At 41.5% G+C, this 23,536-nt stretch overlaps 1 protein-coding gene and 1 long non-coding RNA gene across 3 annotated transcripts; both read left to right on the forward strand.

Moving 5' to 3' along the window:
* Nucleotides 1-4,301: 4,301 nt before the first annotated feature.
* Nucleotides 4,302-6,142, forward strand: LOC145437773 (uncharacterized). 2 transcript variants are annotated; one of them, XM_080315070.1, is made up of 5 exons: nucleotides 4,302-4,823; nucleotides 5,107-5,178; nucleotides 5,346-5,422; nucleotides 5,506-5,594; nucleotides 5,825-6,142. In XM_080315070.1, exons 1-5 carry the CDS (start codon nucleotides 4,451-4,453, stop codon nucleotides 5,889-5,891), a joined length of 678 nt encoding a protein of 225 aa, XP_080171196.1. In that variant the 5' UTR covers nucleotides 4,302-4,450; the 3' UTR covers nucleotides 5,892-6,142. The 2 variants fall into 2 exon arrangements, with proteins under 2 accessions (XP_080171196.1, XP_080171197.1); XM_080315071.1 differs by lacking the exon at nucleotides 5,107-5,178.
* A 2,391-nt stretch (nucleotides 6,143-8,533) lies between these two features.
* LOC145437774 (uncharacterized) lies at nucleotides 8,534-9,572 on the forward strand. The gene is made up of 2 exons (XR_013914734.1): nucleotides 8,534-9,100; nucleotides 9,165-9,572. It is a non-coding gene; the product is annotated as an uncharacterized LOC145437774 (long non-coding RNA).
* Nucleotides 9,573-23,536: the final 13,964 nt, after the last annotated feature.

Genomic DNA, 23,536 nt, shown 5'->3' on the forward strand with positions numbered 1-23,536 from the left:
GAACTAGACGGTAGAATTGGCTAAAATTCGGTTCGATTATGCTTTGGGACAAGCCTCTACTCCAGTACGTGGTTAGAAGTGGAGCACTTGTCTATAATAGAAATATCGGCGTCTTTAATCCGAGAGCTATACGTTTAATTTTGCGAAAGACGTTGGCCAGGTGATGATACTCGCGCAATTTCTCTGAAAAGTAGAGATGAAATTCGACTCGAACTAGACGGTAGAATTGGCTAAAACTAGGTTCGAATATGCTTTGGGACAAGACTCGACTCCTGTACGTGGTTAAAAGTGGAGCACTTGTCTATAATAGAAATATCGGCGTCTTTAATCCGAGAGCTATACGTGTAATTTTGCGAAAGACGTTGGCCAGGTGATGATACTCTCGCTATTTCTCTGAAAAGTAGAGATGAAATTCGACTCGAACTAGACGGTAGAATTGGCTAAAACTAGGTTCGATTATGGTTTGGGATAAGACTCGACTCCTGTACGTGGTTAAAAGTGGAGCACTTGTCTATAATAGAAATATCGGCGTCTTTAATCCGAGAGCTATAAGTGTAATTTTGCGAAAGACGTTGGCCAGGTGATGATACTCGCGCAATTTCTCTGAAAAGTAGAGATGAAATTCGACTCGAACTAGACGGTAGAATTGGCTAAAACTAGGTTCGATTATGCTTTGGGACAAGAATCGACTCCTGTATGTGGTTAAAAGTGGAGCACTTGTATATAATAGAAATATCGGCGTCTTTAATCCGAGAGCTATACGTGTAATTTTGCGAAAGACGTTGGCCAGGTGATGATACTCGCGCAATTTCTCTGAAAAGTAGAGATGAAATTCGACTCGAACTAGACGGTAAAATTGGCTAAAACTCGGTTCGGTTATGCTTTGGGACAAGCCACGACTCCTGAACGTGGTTAAAAGTGGAGCACTTGTATATGATAGAAATATCGGCGTCTTTAATCCGAGAGCTATACGTGTAATTTTGCGAAAGACGTTGGCAAGGTGATGATACTCGCGCAATTTCTCTGAACAGTAGAGATGAAATTCGACTCGAACTAGACGGTAGAATTGGCTAAAACTCGGTTCGATTATGCTTTGGGACAAGCCTCGACTCCTGAACGTGGTTAAAAGTGGAGCACTTTTATATAATAGAAATATCGGCGTCTTTAATCCGAGAGCTATACGTGTAATTTTGCGAAAGACGTTGGTCAGGTGATGATACTCGCGCAATTTCTCTGAAAAGTAGAGATTAAATTCGACTCGAACTAGACGGTAGAATTGGCTAAAACTAGGTTCGATTATGCTTTGGGACAAGACTCGACTCCTGTACGTGGTTAAAAGTGGAGCACTTTTATATAATAGAAATATCGGCGTCTTTAATCCGAGAGCTATACGTGTAATTTTGCATAGGAATGTATTCAGGCCACGAATTGTCAGGTGCTTCGTGTTTATTCTGCTGTAACACCCTAGAATGGATAGGGTACGTATCAGCTATACTCCTTGAAGGTTCACACTTTCATTACTTTCGTTTTTTTGTGTGTAATTACCTATACTTTAATTTGCGCTCTTTACTCCTGAACTATCTTATGATTTTATTCTCCTCTTCGTAATATAGTATTAAGAAATGACTCCAAAACAAAAAAAGTCGCAACTACTCCTTCGGGTCGTAAGCATTACCGGTATTTGCTACAGAAAAGGAGAGGCTAATACGCCCTACCTACATCTTTACCACCCCTGACGACGTGAGATGCTATGGTAGAGTTGCTTTGGACTGGTTGTAGAAGTCATCAGAGATTTACCTATGCTAGATGTCAATCCTGTACAAAGCACATAGAATGATATCGTCAGAATTACGCAGAAATCCGTTGTTAACGTAGCCATATTTCGGATACAGTATATTATCGTTTTCGGGCTGTAAACGTTCGCAAGTGTCATGGAGATGCGCAAGGATTCAAATATGTTGGGTGTCTTTGATTCATGAACTATGTAAACTCCTTGCGTCAAAATGATCGACATTGTAGCCGTTATTTGGTAGTCAACTATGATTTTATGACACAAAATTCGACATTGCAGGATATTGACTGCGTGATATTTATTGCAGCATTAAGTTAGGTGTGGATAGTATACTATAGTTGTATTGTAGCGGTAGTTGGTAATCATTGCAGCATTTTGATGATTGATATCGATTGCAATATATATAGGATACTGCTATTTTTAAGCCTAAGAGACAGTGACTGCCAGTGCCAGTACGTTGATGTGTTATGAATTCATGCAATGAGCTACATACCATATATATATTAAATATCCTAAGCTATTGTATGACTTCTCAGTTAAACAATTCAAAATATTTAAACCTCTACACCTATATTACAAGTTATTGATCATTCTGTCATGCTGCCAAGTGCCACTACCCGAAGGAAAATGATCATCAGCTCCAATTGAGGGTGAAACAAACTGTCCCGGGGCCTGGATTACTTGATTGATTGCCTGGATTGGATTACTTCACTCTATGGCACAGTGCAAATATCTTGAGTTTCAAGACATATGGCTATACCACATGCATACGGATTGATGATCTGATGGATTATCCCAAGAGAGCCGAACATAGGCAACTAAGAAATTGATGATGCCTTCGTCAAGAATTCAGCCTGGATCCAATTATTATCACCACATAAAATTTGGTCATGCGGTGGGAGGCAGCGTGGTTTCATGCCAACAGAAAATGTCAGCAGATGATCTGACCACTGACTAAATGTCCTGAACTTCTTTCCCGATGTTGATGTCTGCTTAGAAAATGATATTTCATTTGTGTACAGCAAGACAAGCGCTTTTCCGTGGATGCTATGAATATGCCTTGACAAGTGGCTATGGAGGTAGAGGAAAATACATTGGCATAACAGTCTCGGCAGTTATTGAACTTGATAAGGTTAACATCCATTTTTCTTCAACTATTTCTTATGCTCTGGGTATCGAATGCACAAAAATTAATAAATCGATCTTCTTTGCAAGTTTATTTGTAAATTCAATGAATCAAAGAATATCATATGTTCATAATATTACGGAGTCAATGCGAAAGAAACAATGTTAGTCGTCTTTAGAGGAGTTTTCTGAGTTGGTTGAGCCAATACACAGAGGGGGTCAGCAACGAAGTACTATTTTACCTGAGTACTAGCGTCATTATGAGTTTAGGCTACTTCCACTTCTACTTGACACTTTTTAGGTAGTACTTTTTTGTCAGGTTTGGGATTTTGTCAACTAGAAAGTAGCTTTGGCGCATGATTGCATCCCCTTCAAGCGTGAGGTTGTCATAACAACTGGGCAAAATAGCCCCAGTACCACGGTAACTAAATTAATTTTTGAAAATTGCACTTATTTGTGGTGTCATCACCCTTTTGCGTTGATCAAGAAGATGCAACATGCAATGTTTACAGTTGTCACATGGCATCAATTTCTAAAACTAAGTGACCCTCAACCAAATCTAATTCATGTAACGAATTTCTTGACCGCTTTTCAGAAATTCATTTCTACTTCCACTTGAAGTACTTTGGACATGTCCTGGAAGTAATTAGTGCTACTTGTACTGGAGTATAAATTAAGGCATTACTTTCACTCGGTTCCCAACAATGACCACGTCTGGGTATAGGATGACCGATCTTGTCACTGCGTTTGAGCTGCTCTAAGAGTTATATGATAGTTACTTCCCTTAGTTCGCTAAATATCGCACATATGTGACATCAACTATTTATCAAAATAGAGTGTGATTTGCCAAATCCACTTCAATCGCAGTTGCGAAGTAGTGGTAATAAAATTGGCATTGTATAAGGCAACAATAAAGTGCAGTGATTTGCTTAGTCTTGACGGCAGGTTCTCCCAAAAGATACTTCCGATGTGTTCAGCGACATTTGTTTTATAGCAGCACGCCAGCACCCAAACCAGCAGACAGTATATCCTGATCCTTGTGGGTCCCGGCTGCTTCAGCCATATCTTCCATCCAAAATCAGGCTCCACAGCAGACAAATAGTACTGCTTGAACTAACAAATACTCTTACAAGAATATATGCCAATTGCTTTACTTCAAATGCATAAATTTAAGTACATATGATCAGAGTTGAGTACCGTAATACGACTACGGCTGCGTTCATCGTTTGTTTTGATACCTATTGTGAAACCAGTCGTCAAAACCAACCCGTTCACATAGCATGAAGTTCTCGAACCAGTACGAAATTTTGGCGTTCACACTCGAGTGATTTTGATATCTTGGCCTCAGAACATGAGCGTTCATACTTGAGCGTGGTTACGAAGACTGGCCGTTTTGCGGGCTCGTTATCGCGCTATTTAACGCGACGTTACATCTGCGGTGGACGGTATTTTGGCGTTGGTGCGAGATCCGTCAAACCTGCTCTCCAACCTGGTTTGGGCGTGCGCTGACTATCCAGTATCTTTACAGAGTAGATGGAGGGTAATGTAATGCGTAGCCGTGGCATTTTGTGGAGACCGCAGGAAGTTGTAAAACTGGTGCAGGAGTGGAAGACTGAGAGAATTCAGGCCATGACACTCGTCGGAAAACCGAATAAAGAAATATTCACCATAATTTCGAATAGTTTGAACAAGCTGGGAATGGAGAGATCTCCAGATTGCTGCCTAAAAAAGTTACAGGCCCTTAAGCGGGAATTCAGAAAGTATAAAGACAAAGTTAACAGCAGCGGTGAAGCAGGCGACCTTTATCCTCCCGCGTCTATTGCTGATGTATATGAAGATTTGAATGAAACCATTGGGAAAGACCCACTGACTATACCATCGCTGATAACCTCGGATAATCTAGATGGTAAGTTTTTTTTACAAGTGATGCAGTTGAACAAAGATGGATCAGATATGTTATTGCAATGGCAGAAGTGTAAGGAGTTTGCTCTAAAAACAACACCGCTCTCATTTTTACAACTGTGACAAAGATGTGGTAAAAAGTGTGTAACACACACATAGTATGTCAAGTCACACAGTATGTCACAGATATGACATTTTCCTTATAGAAGCCTTTAGATTGAGACAAACCAGCAAGCAGTCATATTATTTTATATTCCTTCAATTTCAAACCTAATATGTTGTTTCAGATTCTTATGCGAGTACTAGTTCGAGCAGCAGTGAAGTGAAGACAAGAAGAAAGAGGAAGTTAGATGCTTCAAGTAAATATAGACCGTCTGATTGATACATAGTGACACTCTTATCTATAGGCAGCGGTATATAGTTATATGCAGTCATGGTTTTATGTGAAGCTTGTGTTATCATGATGTAATCACTAATCAGCTAACTTTCTTGCCATTAGTCTTGTGAACAGTGTCATTTTATGCAGGTGAATCAATACAGACAATGATCGAGAATGCTGAAGACAGACAAGACAAGAGGTTTAAACAGTGGATGCAGTTTCAGGTGAGTCATTCATCAAAAGACTTGTCATGAGCTGCCACGATACTTCCCATGATGAGTATGTAACAAACTTTGAAAATTTTCAGGCAGAAGAAAATGAGAAAGAGAGGAAGCACGATGTTGAGATGTTACGAAGCTTACTTGGCATTGAAAGTCGAGCTGAAAGCTATTCAATGTAAGTTGTCAGTGACTATAAACACTAACTTCCTCCGATACCCTATGCAGCTTTTGAACTATTCGTATGTAAATGATAGTGACAGGCAATCAAAGTTGTAGAAAATTTCACCTCAATGCTAGCAGTCACAAAGGGTTATTATTATTTCCAGTAATTGCGTTACCAGCTCTCCGAACAGATGAATGTTTTCTTTGCTGTGGATTTGCCAAATCTATAATTGTTTGTTGCAGCAGCAGACAAGAAAATGAAGAAGAGGCTTCAACTCCTGCCGTGCATGTAGTGATCGAAAGTGAATAAGCATCTCATCTCTGAAGTCTTCGTTACCGTATATGGCATGGGCATAGGCTTAAATTGACTCGTGACGTTACTGGACTCACCTACAATAACTGTTTTGAATCAGTCTTTCTAGGTCAATGAGCTCAAATGTGTAGAGACATCTGCTTGTGATTATGGCTATTTGACTAGCCCTATTGCAATCTCTGGTCTTGCTTATGTCTGGTATGATAAAGTCCTATTCAGCCATTGACGAAAGTGTTTCATCGTTCATTTATTAGGATAAACTGCTTTTAGCAGGAAGCTGTATGCGCGTCAGCCGTGTCAAGTCCAATCAAAACAAGGCATCTTTGAGCGTGTCACGTACACGAATGCCAGACTCCAGATCACTTTCAATGCTGGTAGCTTCGATATCGTCATCCACTACGTCTGTAGGTGGCAACTCTGCGTAGTCCATGTTCTCTTCACAGAAGTTGTGCAATGTGATGCATGATGCTATCTGCAACCGAGCATTCTCGGGCAAAGCATCACACCTCTTCAACAAACAGCGCCAACGGTGCTTCAACCGTCCAAATGCCTGCTCCACTACTCGTCTTGCAGAACATAACTTCTAAAAATATACTTGAGCTTATAGCCTAGTGTTACATAACAACATATCAGGCTTGTATTTACCTTGTTGAAATATTCCTCAGAGGGGCTACTGGGGTTGCTGTAAACTTTCATCACCCATGGGCGCAAAGGATAGGCGCTGTCAGCAACTATATAGTAGGGGATATTAACATCATTCAGAAAGAGGTCACTCTGTTTCAAAAAAAGATGATCAGTCCTGCGCAGTGCGCAGGGCTCTTGGTAGCTCAAGGTTAAAGGACCTACTGGTGGAAATAAATTGCCGTGATCTCCTTTGATGCAAATGGGCGAGTTCAAGAACATTCTAGCGTCATGCACCTTACCTGGATGTGTGATAAAATCAAATTGTATGATAAAATTGAAGAGTCAAATTGTATGATAAAATTGATGAGTCAAATTATATAGCTAAATGTTCCTTTTGCACAGGCTAGGCTTCAGAAATAATTACTAGGACTTACCGGGCCATCCTATGACAACATCCAAGAATCTGAAAGTTAGGACTTGGCATAAACGGACAAGTGAACAAACTAAACATTATCAAGTTATTTTTCACCTCCCCTTGGAGTCTGTTACAGCTTGAATGTTGATTGAATATCTACCCTTGCGATTGAAATAGTCAGGTCCATTGACTGTCGGTTTGGGGATGCTTATGTGGCAGCCGTCTACGGCACCAACGCAATTTGGAATGCCCTTGTCAATACAGAATGCCATGGAGGTAGCTCTAGGGTGGGCAGGTATCCTCACAAAATCTTTCATCATATGATTTACAATGGTAACACACACATCCATGGTTATCTGTTGTAAACAAAACATAGTTGAACTATTGACTACCGTACTCCCGATGCAAAGATTAAATCATATTTACGTTGAAAACTGTGGACTTTCCAAGACCGAAGTATTCACCAACACTGCGGTAACTCATGTCACTACCGAGACGACATAGGGCGATGGCAACACGACAAGACACTGACACCGGTTTCTTGAAATTGGTTTGCTTTTTTGACAAGCTTTCGCGTAGGTGCTCAACTAGTACGTTGAATGTGTCTCTGAAATGTGAAGTTATGTAGGCACAGAACAAGTCCCTTGGAATATTACTGTTGACTAATTCATCTTTATTGGATACCTTATCGTACACCATAGGTATATATGTGCTTTTTGATGATAAAATATATTCACTTTCTCAGACGCAAATGGCGTTTGTAATCAGCCTCTTCCCATAAATCGAGAGCTCTCTCCCAATAGCCACAGTTGGGCTTCGGTCGTTCTCGGCGAAGCGACATATTATTTTTCATTGCAGCTAGGCAAGTTCCATTGTTCATGACCATATCTTCGCTGCGAACAATTGATCGCATCCTTCTTCGTGATTTTTTACGAAAAATTGAATACAAGTATATTTTCTTACGACGACTCATAATCATAAACACTGTAACCTGTAAGTACATTATGCTCTGATTCATTGCTTCGTAGCAATCATGAAGAGGTTCCTTACGCATACATTGATCAACAAACAAACGTGAGCAGACCACTTATCAGGTTCGCACAACTGCGCTGGGCTATACCATATAGGCACTTTCCTTCATTAATAGAATTCATTCTTCCAATACTGTGATATGAACGGGGAAGCTTCACGCCAAACGGCGTCAAACTTTTCTCCTCAAAACCAGTGCGTTCATTTACCCGCCAATTGTGACGTCGATGTCCAAACCAATGCGTTCACCGTCACGTTGCGAAGTTGGCTTGCGTTCACATTGCTGGTTTTCGTACCAGGTTTTCACAATCACTCGTGGCGAAACCACACCATGAACGCAGCCGTTACCGATGGATTTCTGCGTAATTCTGACGATATCATTCTAAATGCTTTGTACAGGATTGACATCTAGCATAGGTGAATCTCTGATGACTTCTACAACAAATTTCCGAAACGTTTACAACCAGAAATCAACAGTACACTATGCGAGATTTAGCACTGAAGCAGGTGCGCGAGAAAGTAGCTTGCTAACCAATTTGTTGTTGCTATGCGTATCTAGTCACGTGATCGAAGTCCTGCAAAAGGCCTTGCGAATACAGTTAGACTCAATCAGGTAAATTAGGCGTTTATTTCATTTTCAGTAGGGGCCAGGGGGTACGCTACCAAGCAAGATATCGTGTGACAATTAAACACGCGAAGCGTGAAGAAAAATTTCGCTACTATTTTAGTTTATTGTAATATACGACGATTTACTGAAAATGTGACCCGACCCTGGATCTGCCAATGCGTCGGAACTGATATTTTAGTCATCAACATCCCAAGTGTCGCAACCAGAATTGTAATTTTTGGTTGGCATTGCATTGCAAGTCCACAATCTGAGCAATTCATTTTCGATAATATTATAGGAAATTACCTCGCGGGTCACGCAAAACCCTCTCGCGGGCCACATTTGCCCCGCGGGTTGGCCACCCCTGATATAGACCACTGAGCTATATAAACACTGGAGTGCGCAACTTACCGTGACGGCGGAGAAAATTGAAAAACAACTCTGGCTACCTACTTGCGCACTGGTGCTTATGGTGAACTACTGGGATTTTCCGTGTTTTTACGCTTTTCGAGGGGTTTTCGTCAGGAATAAGTATGTTTTATCACAAAACTAGCACAGACCATATTAATTAACTATAGTATACTCTTTCTAATAGGTATGTCAGCCTTAATGACGCCATGGATTGCATTTGCGACTTCCGTATCCATTGATGGATCTAAAACGGCGAAGACTCGTGTGTAACTTCAACGGATACTGCATTGGAACGACATTCCGACGCGAATATTGCAACGATTAGCTTCTGACTACATCAAACTCAACGTGAAGCAGTCTTGAGTAGCAGTGATGCTAATCGCCTTCGGTGATGTTTGCTTGCGAGTGCCGGAACACATCAAGTTTGCTCTCGATGTCTCAAAGAAGTTATCTAAACCTAAACTGCTTCTGCCCTGTCCATGATTTTGCCATGGTTATTAAACTGTAATTGCACTATGACTATACGGTTCTATGCACCAGAAATATATATACGGTTCTATGCACCAGAAATATATCAACGAGATCATTGTGATATACGGTATTTTTATTTTAGCGATGCACATAGAAAGAGTATGGTTCAACTGGGCAATTCATAAATAGTTTTCAACGTTGCCGGAAATATGCCAGTCTTTTGTGACACCGAAATAAAGAAGGATAATTAGTTTCTTGCAGATTGAGATGACCAAATAGGCTTGTCATTGAATACGGTACACTGTAAAACCAAAATATCAGAAACAGAACAACAAAACTAATCCATGTAATTGCTTGAGTGTCAGGAATGCTGAACACTTGCATGTAAAACAGAACTAGCCAAGAAAGAAACATGTTGACATTGATGCTACTGAAATAATTCCTGGTGGAGTTGATATAGTTGCCGATTGTCAACATTGAAATCTTTTGGGTGAAATCTGGCTTTAGGGTTGTATCGGAAGACACACTGGGTATACGAGGTTTTAAGATTTTTATGGTAGAACTATTAAAATATATGGAACTAGTTCTGTACAATAGCATTTTCTTTTAGCGATTTTTAGCTAGATGTATGTATGTATAATTAATAGGGCTGACCAAATTGAAACTTGACCAAATTTCGACCTAACGTATGCAAATTAGGTGTTTTCCCACATAATGTTAAAATTGTACCACTCAATCTTCATTTCCGGCTGGAACTGACTGTCCTAACGACGCAGTTTGGCCTGAAAAAAACGTTTTTGGCTTAGAAACAGGCAACTTTTTACATGAAAAAAACAATATTTTAACGAAATCTGGCCCTATGAAGAATTCCAGAGGTTACAATACGTATTATGGTAGAAATAATTAAAAGATGTTGTAGTACAACGAGAGATACTTCCCTACATTCTTGGGTAGAAAGTGCATGTCCTTACTAAGAAGCTTGCCAAAGACGTTTAACAGCAGCAGTTGTTGGCTGACAACACTCAAGTTGTGCGTACACTGCTGGTGACTCACCGTGTTGCTTTATTCTGACAATGTTGTCTACATCAGTGGTTCTCAACCTTTTTTGCCTCGCGGACCGGTCAAATTTCAAAAAATGTCTGGCGGACCGGTGAACTGTCAAAATTGAAATGAAGCCAAAATGTAAAGTATGCAACCGTTTCTGGCAATTATATGATGCTAGGGAGTGACATTTGGAGGGTTTTGATTGTATTTAATAATATTCATGATGGCATCCATGTGATTTTATGGTAGTGAGTCTGCCAAGTCGAGGTAAAATTGCCTTGTCCAGATAAATGTGCTACCGCTGAGAGTCGTTTACAGTCTTTCATGCCAAAGGCCGTGGGTTTAAACGGCCACGCCAACTCAATACCGACCGACAATATCAAGAGAAGAAGCGTATCGGAGTCGACCCAAGCACCTTTTCATGCTACCTTGCTCATTGCCCACTGCCACTAGACGCAGGCTACTACGGGAACTGCGAATACAGTGCGTGCCGCAAGAAAACACATTACAGCAGCTGCACCGGCCATCCGCATATCCGGATCGAAAATGCACTTCGTAAGCCCACCCCAAAAAACGTTGATCTAGGGGCCCTCTCGCAGGGCGATAAGCCAAACTTCCGGGGGGTTCGCCCCAAGACCCTACACTTGGGCGGATGTTTTCAACTTTACTTGTGATCACATCCATTCTACTCAGCGTAAGCAGAGAGTTTACCTAGCTTATCGCGACAATGGCGACAATTTTCGATCATTCAAGACTGAAGCGCTCTTCTCGCGGTCGAATTTTAGGCCCGAATTTCGGAGTCCGATATGTTAACCTAAACTTCATTATGTGTGGATATGTCGTGGTGCGGCAATGGCTGACGCCAAAATGCCTATAAATCATGCGTATTTCTCGGAGAAAGGCACCTAAAAAGCAAGACATTTAGGGACACTAAATCGTGCCAAGCGCGAAAAGACATTTAAAAATGTTGGAAAAAGTTTCAAATAAAACGCTATGATTTATATTCATTTCCGAAATAATTTTGCCGAACGACCAGTTGCAGTTTCTCAAACTGGCATCCACCTTTCGGTGTTAGTCTCTATTCCGCGGCTCTTTCTTGCTCATTCCATTGTTTCAGAGCTCTTTCCATTCTTTGGACTTTGGAGCAGATCCTTTAATATTTTGAGGGCTTCCAATTTTCTCTCTTGATGTCTCTAATCCATTCGTTCTTTAGAGCATCATTGCTTCCAAGGGAAACTGAACACATACCATAGTAATAATCAGGTGTTCTTAAGCATTCCTTCAGCTGCAAACTAATGCATAATACAATCGTCTGTTCATGTATCTGTAAATAGAAAATTTTTCAAAGTGTCAAGCTGGCCGACAAGATAGCGTAATGGTTAAGCGTCCGGCTTCTTGATCGGTAGGTCGTGGGTTCGATTCCCGGCCGGGTCAGACCAAAGACCTGATTAGTAACACTGGTATCCATGGCTTCCCTGCTTGGCGGTCATGCATTACTGGGATAGCATGGAGGGGTGGTGCATGACTTAGAAAGCCGTAAAGGCTATATCTGCACTTCCTTGTCCAGCGGCATATGCACATCATGCACTCATGGTATGCATATGCGCAGATCGTGTGTATGTGTATCATGAGTCGGTGTATATGCCGCAAAAAACATCAAGGACAAAAATAAACTACGTCCTTTCCTTCCTTCAAGCAAAGTGTTAGATGAAAAATTTTCTCCCTTATAAATGCTAAAATTTCACAGATATAAAGTAAGTAGATATCGCCGCTTACACTGCATTTCCTCATCCTCGCTATAACTCCTCACAAACTCGATACTGCCTTCAAACGTTTTGTACAGCCATAAGCTTATACCTTATAAGTTACAAGCACAGCACACCTGACCGACTGATTCCCCCCCTAGACATTATCTTGGAATCACCTGTACATGGATGTGAAATGCATATGGATGAAAAATTTAAAAGGATCACCCAGTGATCAGTGATATTAGTTCAGAGTTGTGGATCTTACTTCTATAGCTAACTCCTGTTCTGCCATCTGAGTTATCTCCTGTTTCTATCGTACTTCTTATTCTATTCCCAGAATTCCCGATGTTATAATCTGTAAGTTATAGGAATAAATGGTTTAGTATAAACGCAATATCAAAAGATGGACGGCTGATAACTAACAGTACCTGATTATTAGTCCGTTTTATGAAGGTACAATGCGTAAACCCGTAAGCGCCAAGGTAAAATTTCCGACGACTAAGTAGCCAAGGAGACAAAATGGCTACGCTTCAATTGTCTCCGCTGGAGACAACATTGGGAATACGAGATGCGCACCGCTTGATATAGACAGACCCATTCGATAATTTCAGAGCCGGAGCTGGAGCCGGAGCAGTGGTAATAATGCGGCTCCGGAGCTGGAGCCGGAGCCACTGTATGATTGAATAACGCTCCGGAGCCGGAGCTTGAGCAGTTTAAATTTACGGCTGCTCCAAAGCCCTGATGACAACATTTCTGTTCAAGCCGATAACAAATCTTTTTCAATCGCTTTCGCGCGCCGAAGCGTCATCAAAATAAGATAAGCGAAGACGCGACGTAAAGAGAATCGCACAAGGTGTACGAGACGAAACGCGTAAAATATTATGGAAAACACCGATCGAGTCTTCGTATTGAACCACAAACAGCGGGCAATCAGGTCCAAGTTTTACATGCCCCGATATTTTCTCTCGTAACTAGACTGAATCGCCTTCAGACGAAGAACTATATCCCGACTATTGCTCTGATAGAAATTCACCATCATCACTCCATAAATAATTTGATCTTTTCAAAAACACCACAACATTGCGATACAATGACGAGATATAGGAGTCGACGCGGCTTGGGGTAGGCCAAGTATAGCCGGTTTGCCATAGGGCCGAGTGTTTTCAGGTTGGCGACGCGCGGCAAAGTTGCGGCAGTTATGTCGCCCACGTTAAAGTATAGGCGAGCTCGAAAATTTTCAAAGTCCAAACTCCCCTTTGAAATGCATGAGCCACGTTAAAAGTGTTAGAAGTGTTTAGGAATATTGATTGTGTTGTGTCGTCATAATGCCGCTGTTGATAATCCCAAATATGAAGTCGTTTTTGATTCGGATGGTATTCGCATTTTTGATAGAGATGCAGGGCTCAATGTTGTTACTGGCAGTGTCGTGGACAATTTGTATATGCTGGATTTTCGCCCTTGTAACGAAAAAGAAATACGCGAGCCTCTGTCACGCCCCATCGAGAAGGAGCATTATTCTCCTAAGAGTGATAATAATGCCAACAAAGTTAACTGTTTTCGTGGTTCTGGAAACGGAATTGATAAACCATGTGTTGTGGCCAGTAAAGTCGGTGATGTAGGGTCTGTCAATGACTCTCAAATCCCGCGTGGCTCAGAAGGAGTGCCTTCCAAATTATCCACGGCTGGCATGGATTGTAATACTTGTGATATAGCGGATGATTTGCCGCTGGATACTGTTGAGGAATTTGTGAAAGACAATGTTACTGAAAATTGTCTGGCTGGAGCCGTTTCAGCTGAGTTGTGGCATCGTCGTCTTGGCCACATTGGACATGATAATTTACAAAAGATGGCGAATAACAAAATGGTCAACGGTATGGAGTATAATGGTCCGTTGAAGCTTGATTTTTGTGAACCTTGTATAATGGGGAAGTCTACGAAGTTGCCCTTTCCCAAACGTTCAGAGCGACGGGCAACGCGTGTGTTGTAGTTGATCCACTCTGATGTCTGTCGACCAATTGCTCCCGAGTCCCTTGGTGGCTCGAAATATTTCCTTACATTCACGGATGATTACAGTCGCGTGAGTTGGGTGATTCCCCTTGAGAGAAAAGCCGACGTGTTTGCAGCAAAGTCACTCAACTATGACAAGTCGTCCGAACGTATTTTCATGGAGCGAGAAATGTTGCACAACTTGATGTTTTGTAGTATGGCGCCTTGCGGCGAACGTCGTTGTAGGTTGGATTATTTGGAGTTCGCGGCGCAAATATGGCTGGATGTGCTGTTAAAGGTCAATAAAATGACGCATGACGGAAGGATAGCTCAAGAAAGAAGCCAAATAGTGTCTGACAGAGACTGTCCTGTTCTATTTCGCTTCCCAAGAAATCCAATCCTCAACGTCGCCACTTCAGAAGAAGTGTGATCAAAGGTACAGTACCGTAGTATTAGTAGTAAGTCTACTGTAGTACATGTAGTGTTCGTAAAACGTCAAATATAGATACCTTTAGCTTTCACATACGGTACACAATGAGATGTGGACTGTTAATTTCTCAAAACTAATATGGTGTGAAGTTAAATTGATACAGTCCATTATTGTTATGAGTATATACCAATTGAGTAATAAAAATACTGAAATACAAATTTGAAGTGTCTCAGGTGACCATCAGCTTTGATCATTGCCTAGTGATATGACACGTTCATGGTTCATCCTCAGTGTCTTTATATTATCATAATCATGGGTTATATTTTATGCAGCATATGATTTCACTGGAAGAATTCCACCAATGGAGAGAAGACTTTAGAGTCTTGAAATTATTTTTCGCTTGCTAACAAACCGGTCAAGGTGGTTCATGTTGTTTCGGATGACTCTTCGTGCGGATGTGGAAAGCGGCTGGCTGGTAAGATTCCATTGTATACTGCTGAAGAGTACCATTGCTTAGCATTGTATAATACCGTTTACAGATAGGAATGAAATACCATCTGCTGATAATCTAAGATCAGCCTTGAGTTACCCGTCAAGCATATTCAACCATCCGTCACTAATCACGATACCATATGATGTTGCGAGAACAGCTGCACAGTGCACAGGTAAGACATTGTTTGATGCTGCACAACCTTTTACTCATTGGAAACCTTATCCCTCGGTCATGGAACAGTGTCGGGGGTTCTCACAAACCCTGAATTTCTTAAAGTGGCAATATCATTTTCATCGTATTGTTGTGCTTTGTCATTATCAGTGACCTTGAGCATTTTTCAAATGATTACATCTGTCAATAAATGAAATTTCCAATAATAGCCTACATGGAAACCAGTTGAAGCCGGCATTTGACTATCGAGCATGCTTTGTAATGTAGCCATAAGCAGTTGCTGTTGTCTGCAAAACGCATCCTTGATTTTCTCTTGTTTGGGCAGTCCACAAAGGGTGCGCTCGCAAATTTATTTAGTTTGGTACGAGATCAATTTTAGTGTATTTATTCATTTAGTATGTTATATTTTTATTCAGGTCTGCATGCGGGAAATTATGCAACATCAACGGAATTCGTCGCTTCTTGTGAAAATGATGACGGTACCTCAATTCCATATTCCATGCGAACCCCAAATTGATGACTCGGAATATGAATGCATGGAATCGCTCTCAGAAGTATCTTATACTATCTGGCCCTGGTGGGTTGGACAATTCACCAATCGTTCATTTTTTTCGTGGTGCACTGGTTGATGTTCGTGCAGCCAGCCCACTATGAACCGGTCCTATACCAATACCGAGAAAACCATTGCCGAGAATGCTATTACCGAGAATGGACATTACCGGCAGTCGTCAAGCATGTCCAAGTCTACATGTAAGCTGTTTCTACTGAATGAATACAATTCAGCCTGCAGGACTGCGATATGATATGTCGACATTTTTATTGCTAGTCCTTTTTATGTTATCTTTCCCTGGATTGTATATGCCTCTTATTTACATGCTCTTGGTCAAGGTGCGGGACCAAGAGCATGTAAAATCATTTAGACACTGTTCAATTGTTTTCCTTATATTGCCATCTTGAGGTGTTTTGATCTGATGGAAATTTCAATAAATGGCTGGGACTACCTATATTTCGTGTCATCCAAATACATGGATCAATCACAGAAAGCACCCGTAAATTTGTTGTCAGATTTAGAGTTGTTAAAGAGAAACGAAGAATCGTACGAGGGAGAAACAAGTATGCTTGGAAATGTGCTGCAAGGTCAGGTATAAGACGAAAAATAATAAAATACTTATTTTTACATCTGAGGACTTTTGAGGATAAGGTTTCTACATGTTAGTTCTCATCTATTGCATAAAAGTTGCTGCAGACATGTGTTTAGAAGCGGAGGCTAGTCAGAAATCCCGGTGTGAAGGGTGGTAGTTGTCTGCTTGCAGGTTGGTTGTCTAGTCAGTGAGTACTCCAGTTCCATTGGGCAATGATACCAGGTCATGGAATTCTTGCGGCTATGGTGGACTGTAAAACTCGACGGTCATGACCAGCAATAATCCTGCATCCCGACTAGTAATATTTTCGGTCTACGCCAAGATTGATATTGCAGCATATATACGGTATATTTCGTTTGAAGGTCATCCATTTATAAATATTTCGTTTTAATGTCGTTGAAATACATACTGCAATCCTTGAAATCACAGACAGCCAAATAATTCTCGAGAAATAACCGTTAAAAGTCGAAATATAAGGTCGGCAAGCACGGATTCCCATTACCGCAGGTTAGCGCCGACGGACTTTTGTGCAACATTTTGCGCTCCAGTACTCTCATAACATTGCGCTTATTAGTCGGACGACTTGTCATAGTTGAGTGACTTTGGTTTGCAGAGTTGCGAGCGTTCGTGCTACATCAAGAAAATTTTTGGAAACAACGTGTTGGATGTATTCGTACTGACAATGGTGGCGAATATATCAGTAATGAATGTGAATCCTGGCTTAAAGAGAGAGGAATACGGCATGAGAAAACTGTGAGGGCTTGTCCTCCGCAAAATGGCGTTGCTGAACGTCTGAATAGAGTACTCTGTGAAAGAGCTGCTGCTATGATTCATGGATCGCAGGTACCACCGCATCTGTGGCCTGAAGCGATTATGACCGCTAATTATTTGAGGAACAGAAGTAGTACTGTTGCTTTAGATTGTAAAACACCGTTTGAAGTCTATCACGGCACCAAACCTAGCGTGAAGCATCTGCGGGTGTTTGGGTGCAAAGCTTATGCGTTTTTGCCGAAGAGTGAGAGAAGAGGCAAGCTTGCTGCTAAAGCTGAAATATGTACATTTCTGGGATATGGCCTGTTAACGAAAGGTTATCGTTTATGGAGTGATGAAAGGCAAGAAGTAATAATACGACGTCATGTTCGTTTCGACGAAACACGATTTGGTCAAGAAGGAGAAGTGGCTGAATCTCAGCCTGAAATCCCTGCATCGCGTTTCATCTATCCTGTAATGGATGACGATCAGGAAATACGTGATGATGGGAGAAGTGGTAACGAAGAAGAAATTGTAGAATTGAGGAGATCTACACGTTTGAATGCTGGTAAACCACACCCGAGACTTACATACGATGAAAGTTTCCAACAGACTGAAGAACAAGTTGAAGATGATCCTTCAGTCTCATTATTGTCGCGCGCGATACCAGCTACTGATGTGCTCTTGGCAGAGCCAAGAGGCCTGAAAGATGCTTTGAACTCTGAGCATTCTGATTTATGGATGGAAGCGGCACGAGAAGAAATGAAATCAATGCATGATTTGAAAGTGTGGGAGTTGGTCAAAGCTCCTGCTGATGCAAAGATACTTGGATGTAAGTGGGTACTGAAATATAAGTATGATGAGAATGGGCAAGTGAACCGTGCAAAAGCACGTCTTGTTGCACTTGGAAACAGTCAAAAATATGGAAGAGATTATGAACAAAAGTTCGCACCTGTGGTGCATGCAAGCTCATTTTGTGCTTTCATTGCTTTAGCGAATGAGAAGAGTTTGCAAATTCATCAGATGGATGTTAAAACTGCTTTTCTCCATGGGAAACTAAACGAAACAGTGTATATGAAACAGCCTGAAGGATTTGTAGTAAAAGGGAAGGAGAGCATGGTGTGTTTGCTGAAGAAATCAATTTATGGGTTAAAGCAATCACCGCGTTGTTGGAACCAAGTTCTTCATGAAAAATTGACTGGAATGAGATTTGAACAAACTGTATCCGACCCATGTATATATATTGGAACACGATATGGGGAAAATATTTATTTGGCGGTGTACGTCGATGATATTTTAATTGCTGGAAAATCTGAGAATGCGATAGCTCAAACAAAATCCTTGTTTCAAAAAGAATTCAGTTTGAAAGATATGGGAAAGCTGCATTTTTTTTTGGGAATGCGTGTGAAACAAGGAGATGATTACATATGGATTGGGCAAGATAGTTACGCTCAGTCGGTGCTTGAAAGATTCAGAATGTCTGACTGTCGACCGGCATCTACTCCAATGGATCCTGGTGCAAAACTAGAAAAGTCGAAGTCAACTGATACAAAGTTTGATGGATCTACTTATCAAGCAGCAGTTGGAAGTCTGCTTTATCTAGCACTTTATACCAGACCCGACATTGCGTTTGTTGTGGCGAAACTGGGTCAATATAGCAGTGATCCGACTGTGTACCATTGGCAGATGATGAAGCACTTGTTACGATACATTCGTGGAACTGTTGATTATGGGATACTTTACAATCGTGAGCCGAATACAATTATGGCTTACGCAGATGCTGATTTTGGTGGAGATCGAGATGACAGAAAGTCAATGTCTGGATATGTAATAATGAAAAACAATGGTCCTATTGCATGGAGATCGAAAAAACAAACTGTAACGGCACAGTCTACTGCTGAAGCCGAATTCATTGCGTTGAATCTTGTCGCTCGAGAAACTGCATGGTTTCGTCAGTTGCATGACGAAATGGGGAGAAAAATTGATGGACCAATCACAATATATGAAGATAATCAAAGTGCTATTGCTATGTGCAAGAATCCTGTCAATCACCAAGCTAACAAGCACATTGCAATAAAATTTGGTTACATCAAAGAAGAACTTGATGGTGATAGAATTGAAATTCGTTATGTACCAAGTGATGATCAATTGGCCGATATTTTGACAAAGCCTTTACGTCGACAACCTTTCTGTTACTTGAGAGATAATATTGGTGTTACTCAAATGCCAGCGTGATGAACAGTTAAAAATGTCCCAAGAGAAGGAGTGTTGAAAATGATAATTTTATAATGCTTGAGACATTGTTAGACTGTTGTAAATAATGTTCACTGTACTAGTGTTTGAAGTGTTTAGGAATATTGATTGTGTTGTGTCGTCATAATGCCGCGTATAATATCGGGCCAGTGTGCTTACCTCGTGGGACAAGTTTTAAGAAAGTTCGAGACGTCGCTCGCTGTTTGAACAGGTACGCTGTAAAATACTCTGCTGTGTGTTGGACTGGTGTGTGAATAAGAATCTCAAGCCGCAGGTAGATCGGAGAAGGTTCCTAGTTTTTTCATCAAAAAGGTCTGCTCCCGCCAGGCGGGTCGAAAGGCCGCCGTGCTCCAGCATAGTTATTAGCGTCATTAGCTTATAGCTTCATTAGCTTTTCATTATCTTTTCATTAGCTTACTTTTTCATTAGCTTTCCATTAGCTTTTCATTAGCTTAGTTTTTCATTAGCTAAATTAGCTTTTCATTAGCTTACTTTTCAATAGCTTACTTTTTCATTAGCTTAATTAGCTTTTCATTAGCTTTTCATTAGCTCAATTAGCTTTTCATTAGCTTAATTAGCTTTTCATTAGCTTAATTAGCTGCATTAGCTTTTCATTAGCTTGCATGTACAATGTACATTCAGCACCGTAACTGCCGCACCCCTAACCCCCCAATTGGGGGGGCCCGAGCTCGAAGAGGGCCCAAAATTATTTCGTGAATTAGCATAAATCATAGAGTCTTTTTTGAAAATTTATGCAATTTTTTCAAATTTTTTTCGCGCTGCGCGCGAATTCAAGTATCCATTTATCTTTATTATTGGGTATTAGGCCATTACCACGCCACGACCCACCAAGACATACAATCAAGTTTTAGGCCATATAGCATTCGACTCCAAGAAGTGTTCCAGAACGATCGGCAGCGAGAAAACCTTGGCCGAAAAGGTCTATGCCCTTATGCTGACCGAAGACTTCGTTATATATAAAAAATACATATAAGTTTAATCTTTGTAATCTGAACCTCACAAGACAAATACCATCCCGCTGGGAAAAATTTTAAGCCAGTGAAGAAACACCAATTTGAAATCGTGTGCGTCTCTTAGATTAGAAGCCTACGTTTGGGCGATTCTATATTTTTTGATATAGCAGACTGGAAGTCACGAAATAACATCATGCAACGAAGTCATATCAACGGGTCCGCCCGCCCGAAGATGTTTAATTATTATTTACGGGCCCTCCCGTTTTCTAGACACTTCACTCAGCTCTACCGTTAAATCTAATTACGTGAGTAGAGAGGACAATAAATTGATAGCATAATATATATGCAATCGCCGATCTGATTGACCGATTTTATCATAAATTATCGAAAATTTTCGCGCTTCGCGCTGGCTCACGATACAGTACAGATGATTTCGTGACAAACGCGAACACCGTGATGGAGGGGTCGTTTCATCACCCTATGGGAGCCCAAGACCCACGTTTTTGGGGGCCTGACGAGGTGCTGTTTCGTTCCTGCCAACGGGTATATGCCCGAAGATGTTTAATTATTATTGAGTGGTCCTACCTTTTCAAACACACCTCACTCAGCTCTACCGGCAAATCTGATTACGCGAGCAGAGATAAGAAAAAAATTGATAACAATACATATGCAATTCCCGATCATACTGACCGATTCAATCATGAATTTTAGAAATTTTCCGCGCTTCGCGCGCATAGCCGACAAAGGCTGATTCACTAAACAAACTCCCAACCAAAATGATAAATAGCAGTAAGGCGGATATAGCCGGAGGGGGGTCTGGGGGGCGAAGCCCCCCAGAAGTTCGGTCTATAACCCTATGGGGGGCCCAAGACCAAAGTTTTGGGGGGGGCCTGACGAAGTGCTGTTACGGCCCTGTGTACATTGTACAAAATAAAGGCACCCCCGCTGAGTCGGTTGAGAACGACTGGAGCAGTACCCGTAGGCTACTTGAAATCGAATCCAGACTAGCGTTATATACCTACATTTCATGTTTATATTTCAGGAAACCGGCACGTATTTAAACTAGGTGAAAATGAAAGCTCTATCAGTAGGCTACATAATACTGCTTTTCTAATGTGCACGTGGTCTTACTTGTTCAGCGTCACAACTTATGAAGCGAGGAATGCTCACAATTTAACTTGCCCAGCTCACTATCAAAACGATTACATATATACAAGGTGTATTGGGTCATTCTAGAATTGCATGAAAGTATTTCTGGATATTTCAACTGTCGTAGCCTATTCGCGGGCTGAATCCCACAGTGTTGTGTATCACTTGAGCTGCGACAAACATGATCAATTGGCCATGTAAACTCGAAAGGATTAACAGCACTTCGGCTAGCCGTCCCACGACGTCACTCCAAGATGACTTTACCTTGTAAATGGGCTTATTGTTCGATCATTGATCAACATTCATTTTTCAGCAACTTCAGCATCGGTCCCCGGCTCCGACAATTACAGACTGCATGTATCCGGATACTCCGGGAACGCGACCGACGACGGTCTCGCACATCACAACAACCATCACAACAGCCCATTCTCAACGAATGACGCGGATCACGACGACATGTCATACGATTACGCTTCTGACCGCGAAGGAGGCTGGTGGTATTACCATAGCCTTTATAAGGGCTATGGTATTACAGCGTCGGCTGCGGCCGCAGCAATCTGGACGGGAAGTTCCACAAATCAGGCTGGAAGGGATTTTGGTGGCATCGCTACCCCAACCTCCTGCGCTTCTCGGAGATGAAGTTTCGAAAAAGATTGTGAAAAGAAGCATAAAACATACGAGAAAAACTCAATGGAATGAAATTTTGCAGATATTCAGAACTTTGGTCATCTCAACCGTGTCAAACAACCATCTCAACCGTCAAAAGATATCTTTTAGACCAGTGGTTCCCAAACGGTGGGGAATTCAATGGTTTCTGGTGGGGAATAGACGCATTTGTTCAAAACTATATACAGGACGGTCTACATATTCACGGAGACACATACGCAATTACCTTTACCAGTTAACTGCTCTGGAATGTATATATCGAAAATTACATTGCGTTTGTTGTTTTCAAAACCTCATTTTTAACTATGGATGGCCGATGATGGCGTCACAAACGCATTCAGCACGACTAGTTTGACGTGAAATAACGCTTTCGCGATGGGAAGCGAGTGGCGCAGTTGGTTAAGCGCCAGCGTCACGACACCAATGGCTGTGGTTCGAATCCCGGTTCGAACTATCTTCTATGTGTCGGAGGTTTATCTGGGCTCCTCATCGCTAACCTCACTGCAATAGCAGTGTCTCGAAAAGCCCAGTATGATGGTGAGCCGCGCCAGTAAGAAGTCGGCAGTAAAGAACAAGTCCGGGCGCATGAAAGAGAGAGAGACCGAAGTTGAGAGCGCGCGAGTGTGGAAGTCGTCCGAAAAGAATATCAAAAAGCAAAGAACCTGAACATTACTGATATCATTGTCGTGGTGTACATGACCTTAATAGGCGATAAACACCACTGTTGTATGTGCCAAATAAACCAAACCAAACGCTTTCGCGATATTTTGAGCTTTACTGGTATCGGTTCAAAATACGTTTTATGTTGCAGTTATAGGCGATTGTCTTGCGTACTGGTGTGGTTGTGTGTCTTGTGTAGTCAAACCAGCAAATAGGTGCCCTGGGATGACAAAAGTGAAGGGTAGTGGGGAACAAGACCGTAACTGCCGCACCCCAAACCCACCGATTGGGGGGGGGGCGAGCCCAAAAGAGCCAAAATCATTTCGTGAATTAACATAAATTAAAGTAATTTTTTAAAGTTGTGCCACGTTTTCAAATTTTTTTCACGCTGGGTGCGCTATTTAATATTATCGAATATATGATTATTAGGTACCCTTCACCCACGAAAATACGTAGAATTTATAGAAATGGAGACTTCGACGTCAGTCATTACTGCGCCACGACGCACCAAGGCATATGAAGTTATAGGCCATGAAACATGCAACTCCGAAAAGTGTGCCAGAACGATCAGCAGCGAGAAGACCTTGGCCGAGAAGGAATGCCCTTGTGGTAACCCAAA

The sequence above is a fragment of the Botryllus schlosseri genome, chromosome 4 (assembly GCF_051294905.1).
Source record: "Botryllus schlosseri isolate E-star chromosome 4, Bs_hap1, whole genome shotgun sequence".
Lineage (NCBI taxonomy): Eukaryota > Metazoa > Chordata > Ascidiacea > Stolidobranchia > Styelidae > Botryllus > Botryllus schlosseri.

Bases quoted from the DNA above. Each gene is read 5' to 3' on its own strand.
- LOC145437773 (XM_080315070.1), top strand. From the start codon at position 4,451: ATGGAGGGTAATGTAATGCGTAGCCGTGGCATTTTGTGGAGACCGCAG. The intron at 5,179-5,345 runs GTAAATATAGAC...CATTTTATGCAG, and splicing joins GAGGAAGTTAGATGCTTCAA to GTGAATCAATACAGACAATG. The intron at 5,595-5,824 runs GTAAGTTGTCAG...TGTTTGTTGCAG, and splicing joins CGAGCTGAAAGCTATTCAAT to CAGCAGACAAGAAAATGAAG.